This window comes from Spermophilus citellus (assembly GCF_964194105.1).
Source record: "Spermophilus citellus genome assembly, chromosome: 10".
Lineage (NCBI taxonomy): Eukaryota > Metazoa > Chordata > Mammalia > Rodentia > Sciuridae > Spermophilus > Spermophilus citellus.
Genome location: NC_138197.1, coordinates 85,021,824 through 85,043,634, shown reverse-complemented (window position 1 = coordinate 85,043,634; position 21,811 = coordinate 85,021,824). Strand labels below are relative to the sequence as shown.

At 36.1% G+C, this 21,811-nt stretch overlaps 1 protein-coding gene across 1 annotated transcript in view; it reads left to right on the top strand.

Moving 5' to 3' along the window:
• WIF1 (WNT inhibitory factor 1) overlaps positions 1-21,811 on the top strand; it is a 70,461-nt gene that overhangs the window by 25,050 nt on the left and 23,600 nt on the right. Inside the window, exon 3 of the mRNA XM_081310851.1 lies at positions 20,161-20,269. Within this exon, the coding sequence (XP_081166977.1) occupies positions 20,161-20,269 (109 nt within the window). The remainder of the gene's footprint in view (positions 1-20,160; positions 20,270-21,811) is intronic.

Here is a 21,811-nt window from a genome sequence, read left to right as displayed (position 1 = left end):
TTGATTGCCTTCAGATGTCTTTTCTTCCTGAGTCTCTAATCAGCTGGCACTCAGTCTGGAACTATGGGCTCTTTGGGGACACCAGCCCACCAACTGTAGATCTTGGGATTTGTCAGTCACTATAATCATGTGGGCTAATTCCTTACCATCTCTCTGTCTCTCTCAGTATGTCTATAATTCTATCTATCTGTCTATCTAGAGATGTATCTCCTATTAGTTTGGTGTCTCTGGAGAACCCAGACCATACACCAGAGACTAAAGTCAGCAGCCCATGCTAAAAATTGATCAACTTGACCTCTTGGGGCCTCAGTTTCTTCAAGTACTAAAAAAAGACACCATTAATTTACTTTTTACAGTGACAGCAAAATGCAGTTGCTTAATGTGTACAAAGTACTTGGAACATGGTAGACACTGGAAAAAATAGGGTCTTTTCTTCCCTTTGTATTTATGAGCCATTAGTGTTAGGTGGGAGTCATAAGGCTAGAGAGAGATGGTCTGCCAGACCCCAAGCAGGGAGGATGCTGGCACAGTGCCCAAATTCCATCATCAGCGAATGGTGCCCACTCTCTGAACTCAAGAGTGTCACACTGAGCTGGCCTCGGGAGATCTGGCTTCCAGCCCAGCTCTCACACCAACTTGCTGGGACCTCAGACAAATATTGCCCTCTATTTCTCATCTGTAAAATAAGGAGGTTTCTTTCAGTTCTATATAATGTCTGTGACTTGTTATTTGTCACTATCGTTTCTGCATTGTTAGTAGCTTTGTGTTTTAATTCAAATCACAGTAAGAAAAGCAGTTTGTCCAATATGATTACTTGTAACAGAAATAAAATGAACTTGGAGCAGAATTAAATATTTTCAAAATACTGTTTTCCTGAATAATGTCACTAAAACCTACTGAACTCTAGGCAGTTTTTGCCTGGTTTTTCTGTTAGTTTGGTTCCAAGACATTCAATTTGGTTAATATGGAACTTTAGGAGTTGAGGTAGACAGGACTGCCATGTTACTAATATTTGCCCTTTAAAATTATCCCCAAATGGTAACCACTTTCTAGATATTCAAAATGTTTAATACTGGTTTGGCTCTTTATAAAGAACTGAGAAAACAGTTCTGGGATTTGTCTCTGTTACAGGCTGAGATTTTTACATTGCTAGTTGTCTTTGTAGCAATTATAATTTGGAAAACCTATTACTCAGGAACATAAACTGGACTTCATTAGAGTATGCCATACTTAATTTCCTGGGTAGAACTATTTCTTTTTATGAATCCTAATAGCATTTTATTCAAGTTCATTACTTTTTTCCATCATAAACTAGTACACTTTCTAAAAACCTTTGGAAAATACAGAATAGGAGAAAGAAGAATGGACGAGAAGAAGTCGTATATATTTAACAGACCTAAGACAATGCTAGCATGTTGGTGTTTTTCCACTTAGTAGTTTTTCTATTGAAGTAACAATACTTTTTTGTTTGTCATTTACTTAAGAACAGTTAGGACAGTTTCCCATGTTTTCTGAAACTTGATTTTTAATAATTACATAATATTCTATGGTATAGGTCAACATTCTCCTATTTAGATTATTTCTAACATTTCACTCCTATAAATAATGCCATGAAGAGCAACTTGATGTATAAATTTTTTTTTCCATATTAGGATTACTTCCTTAGGACTGAATCCCAGAAGTGGAATTTCTGAGTCAAAACTTTAGACCATTGTACAGGCTTTTGGCACATCCATTATGATTGAATGGCTTGTAGTGGCGACTTGATACTTCCAGCACAATTATGCAAAAATGTCCTTTTTAATATTCTTTTGTGACTTAAAAACATTTTCCAAATGAAGTTTTCTAAGTGGTACTGGTGGCTGTTGATTTGTGCCTGCATTTTTTTGTGGATTTCATACTGTAGGGGGCGGTGGGGGATCAGTACATGGTAAGTAATTCTCCCTTTTCATGTGAGACTGTGGAGGACCCTCAAGGTAAGAGACTTTGCATAGGGATATTAATTGTGAACACAGTATTCATCAGCTATATAGCGCATTAGACACTATACTTCTAGTCTACAAATACAAAATTAGTGGATAATTTTTTAAATTAGATGGGTCATTTCTTTTGAACACAGCAAGAAAACACATTTTTCTACTAAGATTAAATGAATTGGAGTAAACATTTATGAACTTCTCTGTATGTTTCATGTACATACGTAGATACATTTATCCATAATATTTTTTAAAACAGCGATTACAATATTTATTTTGCATATTTACTCTTTAAAATACTTTTATATATTAAGTAGTTTTACTTGGCCACAGGCAAAGGTGTTATTTCCTGTTTTCTTAGGAACAGAGCAATGTGGGATCAGCAGGTAGATCACCTTTAAAATTCAGAGTCATTGTCATTAGTGGCTAGAAGACAGCCCTTTAAAGAGGAAGAATGGTATATGTTACATTTTGTCAAAATAAGGGAAATCTTAGCAAATGAATTCTTATGGGTGTTCGTAAAAGAAGAGACAGGAGCTGGGTGTGTTGGTGCATATCTGTTATCCCAGTGACTCTGAAGGCTGTGGCAGGAGGATCACAAGTTCAAGTCCAGCCTCAACAACTTTGTGAGACCCTGACTCAAAATAAATAAAAAGGGCTGGGGATGTATCTTAGTGGTAAAGTGCTTACCTAACATACACACGTCCCTGAGTTCAAGTCCCAGTACTACAAAAAGGGAGGGAAAGAAGGAAGGAAGGAGGCTGGAGATGTAACTCAGTGGTAGACCTCTTAGTTCTCTTTCTGGGATCCCAAGAACCTCTCCTCCAAACCCAGCCCCCTCAAAAAAAGAAAGAAAACAAATATTAGTTTGCTAATCAGAGCTCCCAGAGATATATATCTGAGTGAAAGAAGAAAACTAAATAAATCTAGGAGAGCCTAAAATGGCCCACGCTGGGCATGATGGCGCACGCCTGTAATCCCAGTGGCTGTGGAGACTGAGGCAGGAGGATCATGGGTTCAAAGCCAGCCTCAGCAACAATGAGGCACTAAGCAACTCAGTGAGACCCTGTTTCTAAATAAAATACAAAATAGGGCTGGGGATGTGGCTCAGTGGCTCAATGTCCATGAGTTCAATCCCCAGTATCCCCAACCCCAAAAACAAAAGCCCAAGAAAAAGGAGAGGAAGCCTAGTGAGTAAATATGAATTATTGTTTATAAACTGTTGGCCTCTCTACTGCAGAACATCTTCTGCAGCCCCTTCAAGCCAGGAGCCATCACACAGTTTCTTTGAGCAAAATCTGCAGTGAGCACACGGCACACAGGGAAAGAGACAGGTCTGGCGGAGGGTAACCATTCTCAGCCACCTCATTGACTTGCTCTATGCAATTTCATAAATTGGTTATCAAAAAACATAAATTGGTTATCTAGAAAACATCAGGAACTGGTAAAGGCAAAAGTGGAGATACTTGTGCACTGAATTTTCCTATGTTTCTGAGAAGATTACTCATTATCTTAGGTCACTGATAGCACAGACTTTGAGAACTAACTATTGAGCTTATGGATTCTCTACGTAAATATACATGCAGAAGGTACTGTATTCTTTCCAAATGCTTCGGCTCTATGTTAAACCTTGGGAGAAATTGACAAAGGCTGCCTTAGAATTATAAACTCTCAAAAGAGAAGAAATCATAAAGATCAGTTCGACCACCTCATTTTTTTCAGAGGAGAAAAGTGAAGGTCAAGCATGATGGCGGACTTCTGAAAATTTGAGAGAGAGGGAGAAAGAAAGATAAAGAGAGAGAGAGAGAGAGAGAGAGAGAGCTGGGAAAAGAGCTGTGTTTTCTGACAGGGAGAGCAGAGCTTTGTACTTTGTTTCTGTCTTGAACTTTAGGCTGTGAGAAGGCCCAACAACATTACCACATTATAATTCAGTCCTGTGACATATGGATGGAAAAAAAGTTGCCTGCAGTTTCTCTGTTGGTATGGAGAAGAGGGAAGTCCTTTATTCTCTTTTTGTGTTATCTAGTCCAACACACTCACGCTCACACACACACACACACACACACACACACACACACTTTAATGTTCAATTTTGAAGCACTAGCTGGGTAGCCTGATACAGGCACCATGATACCTATCACCCAATGTAGTGCTCAGAACATGGTAGGCATTTAACAAAGGCTGATGGAAATGGATGGTAGGAAGGCAGTTGTGGTATCATGAAAGGTGTGCTGCCAAATCCTGACTGTGTGGGCTTTGGAAATGTAACTCACCCTCCCTGGTTCTCAGCTCCCCCACATCATCTCCCAGAATTTGTCCAACTTTAAAGAGTCACGATCTGCCATTTTACCTCGAGGGCTTTGTGAATCCTCCCCTGTTTATAAAATTCTCGGCCATACCTTATCATGGAAATTACAACAGCATCAAAAGGAACGACAGATACAGAGTTTTCAGAGTTGAAAGGTGTTTAATAGACAATCTATATCTTTAAAAATAGCACTGTTCTCACATGACTGAAAAGTTGGCCTGACCCTGTGTAAACCTGTTTTCCAAAGCCTGTGTTCATAGATTGACTTTGTCTTTTATCCACTGCCTATGAAGAAAGACACTATGTTAGCACAGTGTGTACTAACCCCTATGTTTTTTTGTCTTTATCTTAATCTGTTTTGGAACTTTGGCTCTTGCTAGGTGACGAGTTCATCCCAGAATCCTCCAGTCCTAGAATTCCCTCCTCGTTTCCTTCCTTCTTCCATTTAGTGAACATGTTTTGTCTCCCATGATACTAGAACTCTTATAACTTAAATTTCCTTTACAAGTTACCCAAAATGATATGGCACAACCAAAAACTGAGGAAGTAAACTAAAGACAGGAAAACGTGAGAGAAGACCAACATGATCCAAAGAAAGGCTTACAGACCTTGCAAAGACTTTACAGACCTCTGCAAAAACTCTTGGGTGAGGACATAATTAGAAATAAATATGGAGAAAATATTTCTTTTTTTTTATCTTTATTTTTTAGTTTTCGGCGGGCACAACATCTTCGTTTGTATGTGGTGCTGAGAATCGAACCCCGGGCCGCACGCATGCCAGGCGAGAGCGCTACCACTTGAGCCACATCCCCAGCCCTATTTCATTTTTTTTTGAAAGAAAGTGATTTTGGAGGATTCAGGAAGAGGAATATAGAATAGCATGAATAAATGATAAGGCCGAGGAATGGGAAAAGTAGAAAACAGAAGTAAGCAATGTCACATCCAGAGCAGGAGGAAAAGTTGACAAGGAAACTTCTTATAAATGTGAGTCTTTTAGATGTCATCTGCCTGACAGAGGTTTTTGCTTTTGAGTGTGGCTCTTAAATGGATTGTTTAGACTTCCCATCAGATGGTGGAGTCTAGACTTTCCATTTTCTCAGTAAATATGGCATGTGAAAGGAATCAGTATCAATTTTGAAGCAAAGGTAGACCCCTGATATTCCTCTATTCCTCTTTTGAGGAAGGACATCAATTTAGTCTGGCACTTTGGGCTTCTTATGAATTTATGTTGATGTCTAGTTTCTTTCAACAGATACTGAAGCTTCCGGTTCATAGTTTCTAGTCATTTTTTTAAGGTAAATAAAAGAGACTTGGTACTCAGGTCTTTTTAGTTTCCATGCATTCACCAAATCTTGATTCAGATCACACCAGACTTGCTGTACTGCCCTGTGTACATCTAGGTGTTCTATTGATCTCTTTCTTTTGATTTTTTATCAAAATATCTTCTAATATTTTGATTCTTGTTGTCTCACGTGGCCTGTCACAGTTGGGGACTCTAAAAAGCTCACTTATATTTTATTTAAAAACAGCCCAACAAAAGATATTTAAAAGCCAGATCCTCCCCCCGCTTTATTGTTATTGGTCTTCTCTGATCATCATTTGTATGTGTGTAAGACTTATTTTTATAAAATAAACTGGACCATTGAAAATCGATTGATAAATAATTATGGTCTCTTTTAAGAGTTACATAGAGGAGATACGGAGTCAAACGTCAGATATTTTGATTCAGATGAATTTGATGGATGCCTTGTGAGTCAATACTTCTTAACTTGGAAGCTACTAACATATTTACAAGTGGAGAGGTTCTGTACAATGGCAGTAGAGACTCAAAGATCATGTTAGCACTGCTATTTTGAACCAAAGAATCTAGAGGTATGGCAATTTGCTGGGAATTATTTTTGATAACTTTCATAATATGTTCCAAAGGAAAGAAAAGTCATGATAATAGGTTAAATAACAAAACAAGGACACTGCAGGTCATGGGGTGGTAGTTATGGTTATTATAAGGGAAGGGGACAAATGGAAAGATAACTCTTTGATGTGGTCTCCATTTTTTGATGTTGGCCTTGTATACTCACCTCTTTTTAAGTCCCAAACGACAGACTAATCTTCCCTTAGATATCTTTTATTCTGTCATTTTTCCTTTAATTCAGACTTCTTTGTCTCTTTAGACAGATCAGAAACTTTGTTAGTTTTGTTTTTTCACTATTGTGGACCTGGGTTGGGTATTTTTCCTCCTAAATCTTCTCTTTCATGCTTACTGCCCTTCCTCCTTCAATGAAGACAATTAAGCTGTGCTCAACAGTCACATTTCTAATTTGCTAAAATAATGGAATTTAATTTAACAAGAAAGGGGATAAACATAAATCATAGATAACGTAAATAATGACACAATGGCTTCCTAGCCAAGACCAAATCCTTTGAGAACCTCGGATGAGAGATACTGTTGCTAAATAAATACATTTTCATTTATATTTTTAACAATGATTTTTTTTTGGAAAAGTCTATTTTTCTCCTGACATTTTTTTTTAAGGCACACAAGCCACACAATTAAGTAGAATGTTAACTGGCTTTGATTACACTGCATTTCGCAAATGAGTGATTATGGGACAAGGGGGAAATATTTATTATTGTTTTAAGCTTTCCCCAAATCCCGCCCTTTAGGTACCTACACCCAAGCCTAGGGGTCTGAAGAGTTCGAGGCTGACAGTAGCTGTGAAAAGTTTCATAGCCTTTTAAGAAAGTTCTGTGGCTGTGTTTGGGGAAGAGATGTATGTATTATGCAGGACTGCTAGCTAATGCAGAGATTGTAACATATGGAATTCATAAAGGTCCAATTACAGGACCGTCACTGTTTGCGGCGGTCTTAACTTATGTAAGTTATGGATTATACTTTCATGAGATCATAATCAAAAGGTTATTCTTTGGTAATGGTGTGTTAGAAGAGCTTTATCCTGAACTTCAAAGCCATCCTCAGAGCCCTGAGAACAAAGGCTGAGAAGTTTGAACCAAGGCCAGAATCAGTCTGTATGAGTTAACGACGTTCCGGACCATCCAGGAGCCGCATCAACCCATCCACGTGCATGAACTTTCTCTCATCACATCAGATCAACAGTCATCACTAAAAGATGACAGTTGATCCAGCTTTAATGTGTCTTTTTTTTTTTTTTAATGAATCAGCTTGACTAACTGTGGTGTCTGCTCCTATTTGCCTCAGACCCGTTTATTTTAGCTGTAAAGTCTGTCATTCCCTGTGCTTCTACAGGGTGATTATCTTTTGCAGGGGACACACCTCAGAAAAGGAATTGCAAGTACTAAGGAATTTACAGAAAAGAACTCCTAGAAATGAAAAAGTTTATGTGTAACAATCTAACCGGAGGTAATAAAGAAGGGTGGCAGGTTGTCCTAATATTTTGGCATGTTTTAAGTGGACAGCAAAGACTGTGAGGTTAGCTAATATAGAAAATGGAAAATCTCCTGCCTCGTTTGGCTCTTAAAATCCTTAAATAAGGGGCTGAGGTTGTGGCTCAATGGGAGAGCACTTGCCTAGCCTGTGTGAGGCACTGGGTTCGGTTCTCAGCACCACATATAAATATATGAATAAAATAAAGATCCATCAACGTCTAAAAAAAATTTTTTTAAATACTTAAATAAGGAACCAAGGGCTTGAAACTCTTACACCAAATAAGCAAAATGCCATTTGTGTCAGCACACAGAACAACTGTCCCTCTTTCTCCCAGCAGCCCTGCTAACCTCCTGTGTCGGCAACTTTCTCCCTGGGTCTTTGGGTGAATCCTGGAATTTCTCTAGTCAAATAAAATTGCCCTTTGATTACTTCACTGCTGTGATTATTCTCATTTCAATAATTAAAGTATCCACTTCTGTGTAGTGGCTCAAGTTCAGATCTCCAAAGTTAAGACTTCTCCCCTCCCTGGGCTGCAACCTGGAAGGCAGTTTGGCTGGCTCTTCTCCCTAGTTCACCTCTGGCTCCTCTGGGGCTAGAAGACTAGGGTGCCTGTGGAGGGCATGGCAAAGAGAGATGAGTGGAAAGAGGCAGGGTATTGTTGTCATGACAGGGTTTCCTCTGGCTCTGGAGGATGTTTAGAACTGATCTTGTCACTCTGATATGCTGTTAATATCTCAATTTGGAAACTTTTTTTTATTAATTAAATTGGATTTCCTATCAATTTCAGGATAAAAAGCAAGATTGATGTAAAACAAATGTGTTTAGAAAAATAAGCACAGCATCATTTAAGTACTAGAATATTTGACCTGGCATGTGATTTCTTTCTATTGAAATTGCAGTACAGGAAATTGGTTGCATGGGAATAAAATATTGAATTCACTTCAAACAGAAGCAAATACTCTTATATTTACTTAAGTGAGTTCAGACAAATAGGTGTTTTTTTGATTTTTTTTTTTAATTGTTGTTGTTGTTTGTTTGTAGTGCAGGGATTGGAATCCAGGGCTTCATGCATGCTACACAGGCCCTCAACCATTGAGCTACACCCTCAGCCCTGACAATCAGCATGATTATCAGAGTTACTCAAAGACAGAGACAGACACCTCTTCTAAAGCTCTTGCTGTGGCTAGTGCTATATGAGCCAGTGTAGGTGATAAATGTTGCTGGCTTACACCTGTACTTTTTAAACACTCTCCATTGTTTTGTCCTCAGGCTGTCCACAAAGATCAAGCCAGACCTCAGATTGTGGATTTTTATCATCAGTGATGCTCAGTAAATTGCTCTGGTTTCTTTTTTCTCGAGAGGATTAACAATGCGTGTGTGAGCGACATTTTTTAAAATAGCAAATGAGTAGAGAAGCTTCGAAGATTAAAAGGGACAATTATGTTATATTTTCTAGAAAGACAGTAACTTTTTCTGAAGGGTAAAACAAAATGTATTAGAATAAGTGTCTATTCTTTGAATCTTTGAGTGCTAGTAAGAGTAGTCCTCTAAATTTTGGACTTTGAAAAGCTGTAACTATGAGGTTACAAATCTTTTGTTTTTCTGTTTGACTCAGGAACAGAAGAAACTAATCACCAGAGGATGTCTTGTAGCACAGTATTCTGACACATGAAATTGTAATTACATGAATGAAATAGTCAAATTAAGGCACATCTCATAACCTTTACCAAAGTAACTTGAATGCATTTTTTTCAAAACATTAGGTTAAGAGGAAAAGTCTGTTTTTCTTAATTTTTTTTATTAAAGAAGTTAATACTGTCCATATGGGTTCAATAAAAATATATTAAAGAATTTAAGAAAACTACCTGGAACTAAGACTAAGGAAAATATGCCTTACTTTAAATATTTTGAAAGTCATCACAGAGAATATCTCTGGATATTTCTAAGTTAAAACTTTTCAGATGCTCTTACTATTTATCACTAGAATGAGACAAATATATATCTTTAGAGATAACTAGATATCTGAAAGAACCGTGAAAGAAATGGAACATTCATTTTGCCCCTTTTGAGCTACTCTCTGTGCTACCTGAGTTTGCATGTACATCTTATATGCCTTCTGTTCTAAAATAGGCAACATGCTAAAAGGTACCACCAGGTGAACAGCAGGAAAGAGCCAACAAGGCAGTGAAATATGGGTAAAGAACAAATGGACCGCCTGGGGTGGAGAGGTAGTTGCTCAGTTGTTTTTATAGTTATTATAAAAGAAATCGCTTTTAGCACAGTTCCCACCCCCAAGTGAATGAAATGCTCAGTGACTGTTTCTAAAACATTAAGAAAATAAATATTCAAATGTTCTTGAGATGAAAAGAGAAAAATACAATAGGAATTTCTTTTCTTTTTTTCCAAACTGAAGTCTCCCTCTCATCTCCTCCAAAACGCTTACCTCTTACATCTGCTTTCTTAACCTATCCGTATTCTCAAATAATTGTTATCCTTGTTATCTCAGAGAAATTCATAGCTGTGTACCCATGCTTCTTACTTTGTTTCTTTTCCCGAAACTCTTGTTTGGACTGTCCCTTGTCCCCAAAGTGTCAGCTGTGCACTCGTAATGACATTTTCTTTCCTTGGTTCCTTACCTTACACTGCCATAATTGCTCACGCTGTTCTTCCTCCCAGTGTCTAGGTTTTAGGTTGGCATCATCCATGACTTTGCAACTGCTTGAGTTCGAGCAGTAGTACTATAAGAAGCCGGTGCGTGTCCTAGGGGAGTAAGGAATAAAATGGGAGCAGAATGCCTACAATGCCCTTTCCATTAAAAATGCTGGCAATCTACCATATGTAGTTCTTTTTAAAATAGGACTAAAAATGTTTTAAAGATTATATTTATACCTATACCCTTTTTAAAATCTGGAGACAAACTGAAAAAACTCTTTTGTGTCTTGCAATGCTTTGCTTTTCTACTTCACTGTTACCCCTTCCTAAAAAAAAAAAAAAATCCTTAACTTTTGGTTTTATTTAATAGAAAAGAGAATATAGCCCTCTGTTGCTTCCCTGTCTTTAGGAATTTTGAAAAAGAGTAACTAGCCAACTATTTGTCAGATAGCCAGGTCTGTTTCTGGTTTGCATGAGCAATGGTGATTCCAAACCCTAGGAGGAAAAAATGGAAAATGCCTCAGAAATTTCAAATTTTTGTGAAGCCAAACTGTATGATCTCCTGCCAATTTTAGTTTACAAAATTCATGGTCCCGGATGTGTGTACTTGAACTTTCAAGTTTTAATGTCACCATTATATTCCAATAACTTCATTCCCTTAATCTAGCCCACTGGCTGTGGTCTGGTTTAGTGTGTATAAAAATGATTACTAGAACAGAAGAATCTTGGCTCATTGATATTTTCTCTGTAAGGAATGTTCCTTTCTATGCCAATTTAAGCCAAGACCCATGAGATAATTAAATAACTACTCTATGAGAAGGTGCTGTTCCCTTTCTTTTTAAAATTCTTCTTAAAGATAGTGGCAAAAGAAGACCAGAGGGATAAGCTATTATTGATATCACACAGTTTCCCAGTGATATTGCAACTATATACTATAATTTATAGAATACAAAACGACTAGAGACTCAAGTGGGGAATATGAACTAGAAGAGCATTGGACAAAAGTATGTTTCAGAACTAGACCTTGTTTAATTATCTGCTTACATTCTTTCTGGGAACCTCATTTGTAAGGTTGTGTCCTACAACAAGCATAGAACAGTTACATATTATACACAGATTGCCTGGATATTAAATATCAATGATCATTTGATTTTTTTTCCCAAAAGTGTTCTGTATTTTCTTTGTGCATAGCAGAGATTGGCCACACAGCAAAGTAAAAATCTTTTGACCCCATAAAAATAAATACACAATTGCTAATCAGAAAAGCTTCTCCCTGTCAGTAGGATCAGAAGCTAATGCCATTTCATCACAACAATATGTTCTGGAATGCACTGGGTTTAGGCTTATGGATACTTTTCAGTAGGTCATTTATTTCATTCATTCAGCAAACATTTTTCAGATACCTTGCTTGTGCACAGTGGTGAGGGAGACTTTATTAATGTTTTGGGGAAAAAATGTAATCCCATTCTTTTCTATACGGAATCCAAAATTTAGATAAGGATACATGATATATACACACAAACTTGAATAATTATGTATATGTTTAAAGACCAAGCTGCTGTATGTTCAGTGAAATTCTGTAGAGGTGAAATCACTGGAGTATAGGTATGCTGTGGTCTCAAGCAGGCCAACTGAGCTCTGCAAGATGATCCCTGTTGTGGAGTAATAAGGGATAAAGGAAATTTGAAGCGGGACTATGGACATACTTATCAAGATAAATGCCTTATCCTAGAGATAAGAGTAGATAAGAAAAGATTGTGACATGCAAAGGATGTTTTAATTATATTTATTGTTTTATATTTTAAAAGATATTTTAATAAGAAAGTCAAGAAGATAGTTCAAAGAATGTTATAAAATGCCATATGAGGAAGTAAAGGTTGGGCTGGGATTAGAACAGGGATGGGGGTGAGGATGAAAGGACAGGACATAATCAAAAGATGAAAGAATCCACTGGTTTTGGAAGACAGTGAACTAGGCTCTGAGTGTGAGCATGGGCACACAGGTGACAAAGAGTCTGCACTGTAGAAGGTAACAAAGCCAGGGCTGGGGTTGTGGCTCAGTGGAAGGGTTCTTGCCCAGCATGCATGAGGCACTGGGTTCAATCCTCAGCACTGCCTAAAAATAAAATAAGATATTATGCCCACCTAAAACTAAAAAATAAGTATTTTTTAAAAGAAGATGATAAGGCAGATGACAAGAGTCTACACTTTAGAAGAAGGATATGAATAGTTCATGTTAAGCATTGTGTTAATCAGCTTTGAATCACTACAATGAAATACCCAAGGCAACTAATTTATAAGAAAAAGGTCTTACTTAGTTCTCAATTTGGAAGTTTAAGTCCAAGACTGGGTGGCCCTATGAGACTGGACCTCAGGAATGGGCATATATCATGCAGGAGCAAGTGCATCTGCTTGATTATTCAAATTTTTAGTCAAAAGCAGACACAGCAAGAGAGATAAGGGTCCTACAATCTCATTTGAAGTCATGTTTCCAGTGACCTAAGGGACTCCACAAGGCTCCGCCTCCCACAGGTTCCATCATCTCACAGCAGTACCACCCTGGGGACTAAGCCTAATTACATGGTCCTTTTTTTTTGGGGGGGGGGACACTGTTTCCAATGATAGCAAGCATCCTTGCCCAAAAGGACAATCTATAAGAGTTTGAGTTTTATGACAATATGAAGAGAGATGGACCAAGGACTGAGAAGCCCAATGAAGGTCAGTAGAGGTGAAATCACTGGAATATAGGTATGGCTCTACCTTAGTGATGACTAGATCTTAGTAATTTTATATGATTGTGCGCGGAGAAGGGGAACATTGAGGAAATGGAGGAAAACCAAGAAATGTGAGGAGAATCAGCAGAGCATCACATAATCCAAAAGTTAATGTGTTTTGAGTTTGAAGGATAAAATTTTGCAAAGAGGTAAGAAGAATGCTGAAGAAGAATGTGAAATTGGCAATTTGGGGCCAAATATTCAGGCATCAGATTATCTTAAACATTGGGCATGCTTATTCATTTAGTTTGGGGTTTTAACAGTGCCTTATTTTCCTTTCTTGTTATTTTAGAAGAGTTCTTCTTGCTCTCCATATATAGTGTAGAAGCTATTTTATATTCCTTTAGTGCGTCTCATACTCAGTACCCAAATATGGTGTATGGTATAATAGTAGTAGACAATTGTGAGATTAGATGAACAGTGATTACAGTATAGTAAACACTTAACAAAAATTGTTTAAATTTTTAAATCATCTGGCTTCTATATATTTTTTGTATCTATACACATCTGACATTTCCTTTGAACAAAGATGGCACCTTTGATGTTTGAGTGTTCTCCCATGAACACTTGGGCCAACAACATGAAACCTGAAGTTAAAGGAGGTTTGAGAGTCATGGTTTTATGAAAGATTGAGTCTTAACTCAGAGGTTCCTGCAATTATTCTGCTGATGGGATCAAGTATACACTATGAACCCAGAACTTCAAAGGTCGAAAAAAAAATACTGGATTCTCTTCATTCCTCCTGATGCTCTGTGATGCTCTGCTTCCTTTCTCCATGTCGACCCCACAAAAGAGTGCTGGAGCGAAGGCCCGAGGAGTTGTTTCATTTTGCTATTTAAATGATGTCTTCATCTATTCTGGAAGGAACAACCCTAATTTCAGCCAAGTCAATTTAGAAGGAAGATAAATGGCCTCCAGTACTCCCCTCTTGATAACATTTGGGTGTCTTTTATACTTCTCCATGAAAAGAAAATTTACTGCATGGCAAACCAGGTCAGCAAAATTTTTCAGCAACTTAATTTAGGAGTGAATTATTCTCCTGAATAGGCCTATTCTTTGTTTGAATACAAAGCAATCTTTTCATGCATTTCCCAAATAATCACCCTATTTGCCTCTACCTGAGTTTCCACAAATGTCATTTAATAAAACAAAATGTACTTTTTCCTAATGGACATTTCAGACTCTCCAATATAATTTCTCTACTACGGTTTATGCTCTGAGTTCCTTTTATCTAAGTAATAAATCTGCAATTTGTGCAACTTGTTCCCAAACTTTGAAGCTAGTTTTCTGTTCTCCTTGGCTTAGAATTTAGGTTTTATTTGCCTCCAAATAAGTGTTTCCAATGGAGACATGGGGTCTAGGAACATTTATTTCATTAAAAAGGAAATAAAAATGGAAAGTTCTGTCTAGAAGTTAGAATACGACATAAATTGATCATTTATTTCATTGGCCAAATTTTATGACTTTTTACTTAAACGCATAAGTTAAATTAAGGATGTATTTATTCTCTATGTGTGGCAATGTTTACTTGTAGAAACACTTACATGGTGTTGATGGTCTTGGTAGATCACTTTACATTGGCAAATGAAACTTTGAAAGAAGTCAGTGAGAACATCAAAGGATAGGAAAGGTAGCAGAATACAACAGTTACTAATAGGGCATTATGTAAAAATGTGGATGGGTAACTGATGTGATTCTGCAATCTGTATTTGGGGTAAAAATGGGAGTTCATAACCCACTTGAATCTAATGTATGAAATATGATATGTCAAGAGCTTTGTAATGTTTTGAACAACCAATAAAAAAAAAAGAAAAAAAAAAGAGAACATCAAAGGCAAAAGGTTGTTCAGTTTCTAAGTGGCTTTCAAGTTAGATGTTTTTTTGTTTTTTGTTTTTCTGGTGGTGCGGGGATTGAACCCAAGGCCTTGTGCTACTCTACCAACTGAGCTATATCCCCAGTCTAAATCTTTATTTATTTATTTATTTATTTATTTATTTGATGGGGGTGGCATTTCTGGGTATTGAACTCAGGGGTCCTTGACCACTGAGCCACATCCCCAGTCCTATTTTGTTTAGAGACAGGGTCTCACTGAATTGCTTAGCATCTCGCTTTGCTGAGACTGGCTTTGAACTTGTGATCCTCCTGCCTTATCCTCAAGAGCCCCTGGGATTACAGGCATGTGCCACTGCACCTTGCCTTTCAAGTTAGAATTTTTAAGAAGCAGTAAAAACAGCATGTGGACAAAACTTTGTGAAAAAATATACCAAGTATAAAGAAGATTACAAATTTCAGATTTAAGTCCCATTACTGTCTTTAATAAGAAGGATAAATACCGCTAGCTACTCTTTTGACAGAGGATTAATATTTAGAATATATAAAGAAACTAAAAGAGACACCAAAAAAGCAAATAACCCAATTAATAAATGAATTAATTAAAATTAATTAAACAGGGCTGGGGTTGTGGTTCAGTGGTAGAGCGCTTGCTTAGCAAGTGCAAGGCCTTGGGTTCGATCTTCAGCACCAAATAAAAATAAATAAATAAAATAAAGATATTGTGTCCAACTACAACTAAAAAATAAATATTTAAAAAATGAATTAAACAGACACTTTTCAAAAGACAAAATATAAATGGCTAACAAATACATGAAAAATGTTCAACATCATTAGCAAGTAGGGAAATGCAAATCAAAATAACACTGAGATTTCATCTCACACCCTTAAGTGTGTCAGTCATCAAGAATACAAACAACAATAAATGCTGGAGAACATTTTTTTTATACCAAGTATAAAGAAGAGTACAAATTTCAGAGATTCAAGTCACATTACCATCTTTAATAAGAAGGATAAATACCGCTAGCTACTCTTTTGACAGAGGATTAATATTTAGAATATATAAAGAAACTCAAAAAACACCAAAAAAGCAAATAACCCAATTAATAAATGAATTAATCAAAATGAATTAAACAGGGCAAAAAGGAACATTTTTACACTTTTGGTGGGATTGTAAATTAGTACAACCATTATTGAAATCAGTATGGAGGATCCTCAAAAGATTAGGCATGGAACTGCCATATGACCCAACTATACCACTCCTCTATTTATCCTAAAGAATTAAGTCAGTGTATTATAGCGATACATGCACACCCATGTTTACAGTAGCACAGTTCACAATAGCCAAACTATGGAACCGGCCTAGGTGTCCATCAATGGATGAATGGATAATAAAATGTAATATACATATACAATGAAGTTTTAGTCAGCCAAAAATAAAAATGGAATTATGTCATTTTCAGGAAAGTGGATGGAACTTGAAACCATTATGTTAAGTGAAATAAGCCACACTCAGAAGGTCAAGGCTTGTATATTTTCTCTCATATGTAGAAGCTAGAGAGAAAAAAGGAAAATAAGGGTGGGGGTGGGGACCTCATGAAAATCAAAGGGAGATCAGTGAAGGAAAGGGACCAGGGGGCAGGAAGAAGGAAGCCGGGGAGTGTTAGGGAGTGATATTGGCCAAATTATATTGTATTATTGTGTGCATTTATGAATATGTAACAACAAATTCCATCATTATGTACAACTATAATGCACCAATAAAAGCTGTGGAAAGGACTAAAAAAAATTGTGTGTATAACAACTACTATTTACATTTAATTGACGGCCCAGTGACCTTATCTTTTAATAAATTAATGAATTCACTCAAAAATATTTTTAAAAAGAAGGATAAATAACTAAAAAAGGTTTATTCCAGCAACTGCTTTTTGCTGATAAGATCCAAGAAAGAACACCCATTAAATGAGCAAAGTCATCATTGTCCTGATACCCTCAGTTCTTAACTCTGTCCTCTGAAAATGCAAAGGTTCAGGGGTTTTCAGTTTTTGAACTATCATTTTGTTATTGCTAACTGAAATTCAGCTAACAAATGTCCATCTTTCCTGCTACAAAAAATGATCTACAGAAGAAACTGAGCATTTTTGCCTACAACAGTCTTTGGTAGTCTTAGAATTGTAGCAGAAAAATCATGCTGTGCACTGATTCTCAAAGAAACCAAAGAGACATACTAAAACCTGTGAAACTTGTTATTGATAAGATCAGAGTATTGGCCATCCAGAAAAATCCATTAAACTTAGCTGCATAATGTTTAGTGTCATGTCACTGCTAATGATAAATTTTCAGACCTCAATATGATGGATTCAGTGCTTCCTAGCCTACTTTATGTGACCATATGGAGACCTGAGCTTTCCTTTCTGGACTTTGAGTGAAATTCTTTCAGTTCTAAATACGTTGAACACCAAAACTGTTTTTATTTTATTCTTTTTAGTTAGCATTACATTAGGATTCATTTTAACAAAGTTATAAAAGCTTAGAATAGAATTTGTTCTAATTCAGTCCTCAGTACTTCTCCTTTTTCTCCTCTCCTCCCTCCCCCTATTTCCTATTTCCTTCCCCAACTCTACTGATCTTTCTGCCATTTACTTTTGTTTTTAATTAATGTCTTGTGGATATATGTGTGTGTGTGTGTGTGTGTGTGTGTGCGTGTGTGTGTATATATATATATATATATATATATGAAACTTTTGAAAGAAACATTTGGAAGCTACTTTGTCTTGAAGCATGCTTTCAAAAAGATTTAATAAAATTGTTGCATGAGCATAACTACCCTAAATAGAAGGGGTGAGAATTTCGGAGTCAATGATTATCATCAGCCACACATTTAACAGCAGGAGACATAATTAATGCTTTTTTTAAAAAATAAATGCATTAATTTCACCATAAATAGAACCATGTACAGAAACTTTGAAAAGGAGAGAAAGAATAAAACCCAATTACCATCAATTCTATGTAATTGTTCTAATTTTGGTGTTTCATCCTTTTCCTTATTAATAAATATTTTTAACTAAAATCAGATTTCTTATTGAAATTATCTTAAGTTTTACAAATGCAATTTAAAAGTATCACTCATAGAAAGTAGATTTAATTTATAATGAGATAAAGCTCAAAGATATGATTATGAGGTAGCAAATGATGACTTGTTATATGGTATTTGAAGTTTTTGTTTCAGAGTTTCTGTGTTCTACCCACTCAGTTTTTCACAATCATTATGTGTATCATTAATAAAATGTTCAGAAGAAGTTTGGGCCCTTAGTGTTTATTACACCTTTGTTATGTTATTGTTGCTTGTTGTTGTTGTTGTTATTATTATTATTACTGTACTAGGCAATATAAATAAATGCAAATGTAATTAATTATAACAGCATCCAGCATTAAGTCCTCTCATTGTGGCAACTAAAATATGTTTTAGAGCAAAGTATTTTTTGGCATAGAGGGACATAACAGCTGATAAAAGTCTTTAAAACACATGGATTCATGAAAATGAGTCCACTTTTAATATAACCATTAGTTTTCCTGCAGGGACAGAAATACTATTCATTCTCTTTTTCAAAGGACTGTATTCCAAATTGAATTACCTTTCCTGACAACATTCCTTTCACCAAACTTCTTTTGGATCTCCGCCTTTCCTTAGATAAAATAGGAATCATCTGTCTTATGGCCCTTGATCCTCAGGTTCCTCCTAATGGATGAACTAATAAATTAATTCATGAAACTGTTACTACCTAGGGAATAGTTCACTGTGGTGTTCTGGAACCTTTGCCACAATTCAAAGAAGGGAGAGAGTGAAGATTTGGTCAATGAAGTTGTTCCTTTTGGTTCACTGAAACAGGAAGTAGTTTCATCTCACTGTGGTTGTAGACAATATCCCCATAACAACTGTGATTTCCCCTTTGCATTATTAGCTTCCTATGAAGTCCTTAATGCCTAATGCTTTTCATACCATGATTTAAAGCAGAAAGTCATTTGGATGTCCACCATGCATCTTTTTTTAAAATAAATTCTTCTTTATTTAGTTGTAGATGGACACAATACCTTTTATTTTATTTATTTATTTTTATGTGGTGCTGAGCATCGAACCCAGTGCCTCACACATGCTAGGTGAGTACTCTACCACTGAGCTACAATCCCAGCCCCCATTTATCATCTTTTAATATCTTCCATGTTGGAAAATAAATTCTATACTGCATGTAGGAAAGATCCTATTCTTTATTAACCTTCTTTTAGCCTGTGTTTACGTAATTAATTACTTTAATTAACCCATCCAAATTCTGGATATCTGTACAGATGACTGAAGAAACATTCAACTTGCCTGTTGTGTTGGCATTTGTTTTCTTGATTGATTGTTCTCTTGTCCCTAAGCAAGAACATGTTGTCTCCAGTACAAACTCTTTTAATAAAAGAATTGAGAATCAGTTAAGCATCAAAGCTCTGTAGTGAGATTATGTGTCACTACCTTCAGCATTCATGGCCTTGTGAGTATCAACTAGTGACTTAATGGGAAAATGAAAATGTTTACATAGTAAAGTTTTATGGCTTGTCATATTGTATTGTTGTTTTGGGCATTTTTAGGCTTTTCTCTCCATAATTAAACTAAGACCTTAAATATAAATTTCTTAAGGGAATGAGAGAAGAAAATAAATGTTAACAGCAAGATCATTAATTTTGGCCCTTAATGTCTTCTTTTGCCAATAAGTTGCTGTTTTCCTTAGCCCCATATTATAGCCCTACAGATTCTGATCAAAAGACGAATTTCAGATTTGAAAAGAATTAAAAACTGACCCCAAAAGTTGAGATGGATTTTATAAGGGTGAATCAATAATTGTTTTGACACCACTTCTTTCCTTAAAAGCATTTTTCCCTCAATTCTTTCAACAGACAGCAACAAAACAATACTGTTAAAAGACCATCTTTTATGGATGTTTTAGATAAATGTTCTCAATGTTTTAAAAAATCATTTCTTTCCAAACAGAGGGTCTAATTCTGTACCTACAAAACACAGAGGGTGAGATATACCTGTATAGTATCTTAAATGTCGGAGGCTCCATAGCTCCATGGGGAATATTATCACTCTTCCATCAAATGGCTGATGTGTTGGAAGTGCCTTCTCACTCTCTGTGGTCTCCGTGGTTCTCACTGTCATTACCTTTTGTTGTAGGCAGAATACTTCTATGAATTCCTTTCTTTGCGTTCCCTGGACAAAGGCATCATGGCAGATCCGACTGTGAATGTCCCTCTGCTGGGAACAGTGCCTCACAAGGCATCAGGTGGGTGGTCTTCGCCTTGGAGAAAGGTTTACACTTAAAATGTAATGGTGATGAGAATAATATTCAGAACCCAAATGTCATCCATCAAAGGGAATGTTTTCCTGAAGAGATGTGTTGAGTTCAGGGCAATCCAATTGTGATTGTTCAGGCAAAGGATTAGGATGAGAGTGAAGAAATGATGGTTTTATAATTTCCTAAAAACCCAAAATAGTTTCAGCCCATACCAGATATATAAAAGACTTCAGATTGAAAACAAAAAGGAAGGAAGGACAGAGAACATAAACACATGTGCTGACATACATTCAGTCAGTAAGTATGGATTCATAGGCTGTACTAATGTGGCAAAGATTCTAAATAAATGATTGCAGACACCTGCCAGAAAGTTTACATGGTATTAAGTAGGAATTTGAATGAGAGAAACACAAGGAAAAGTGGGGGGAAAGGGATTCAGATCCCATCATCCTTCAGAACCATAATCCTTCTTTACTAAGAAAATAATAGTTTGTAATATTTGTTTTCAGTTTTTCATCTTATGTGAAACCCATTCCTGCATTATCTAATTTGAGTACGTTAAGACCAGAATTATAGCTTCATTTTGTAAATTAGAAAATGAAGAGTTATGAGGTTTAACTGACTTTCCCAAAGACAAATATTAATAATGAGTAGAGGAATTGAGACTAAAGCCCAAGATTTCTGATTTTAGATAGAGATGGAGATCATGTGTGTGAACACAATCATATATTTCCTTCTAGTTTTTTTAAATGAATGTATATTTTTGTATAATAGTAATATTGTATATATAGTTTTACATCATTATTATTTTCCTTTTAACACTTTATCATAAGCATTTGCCCATGTCATTTATAAATTTTTTCAAAAATTCTTTTTAAATGCTCTTTATAAATCATTAAAGTGTCCATTATAATATTCTATTTTATGGATATATAATAATTTGACAATTCTTTTATTGTTTGTTAATGAGATTGTTTTTAGAGTTTGCATGCTAGAAATATCACAGTAAACATACTTTTAAAAGTAATAGATGTTAACTTCCCAAAGGGCAGGAGCCCAATTTGCATTATTCACCATGATGCTTAGCACAAGGCCCAGCAAAGAGCAGGCACACAGAAAGTAATTGTAGGATTAATGTGAACACCAAAATCTTGGTGCTTATCTCATTATTTTGTTCAAATGGATTCTTAGAAGTGGAATTATTGTGTCAAAGGACATGAACCATGAACTTTTTAAAAGGCTCTTAAATTGCCACAATGCCATTATTACTTTCCATAAAAGTTGTACCTGTTGGTACCATGGCTAACAATGTGAGAGAGTGCCTGGCTTACTATAATCTCATCAACATAGGTCATTAATCCTGTTAACCACCTTGCTGACTTAAAAAGTGAAAAGAGATTTTTTTCACAGCATAGTTTTAATTTGATTATTTAAAAATTCCTTTTAAGATAGGACATACTTATTTCAATCTAGTAGACAACACAAAATACCTATGTTCCATGCTCATTTTTATATTGGGATAATGATATT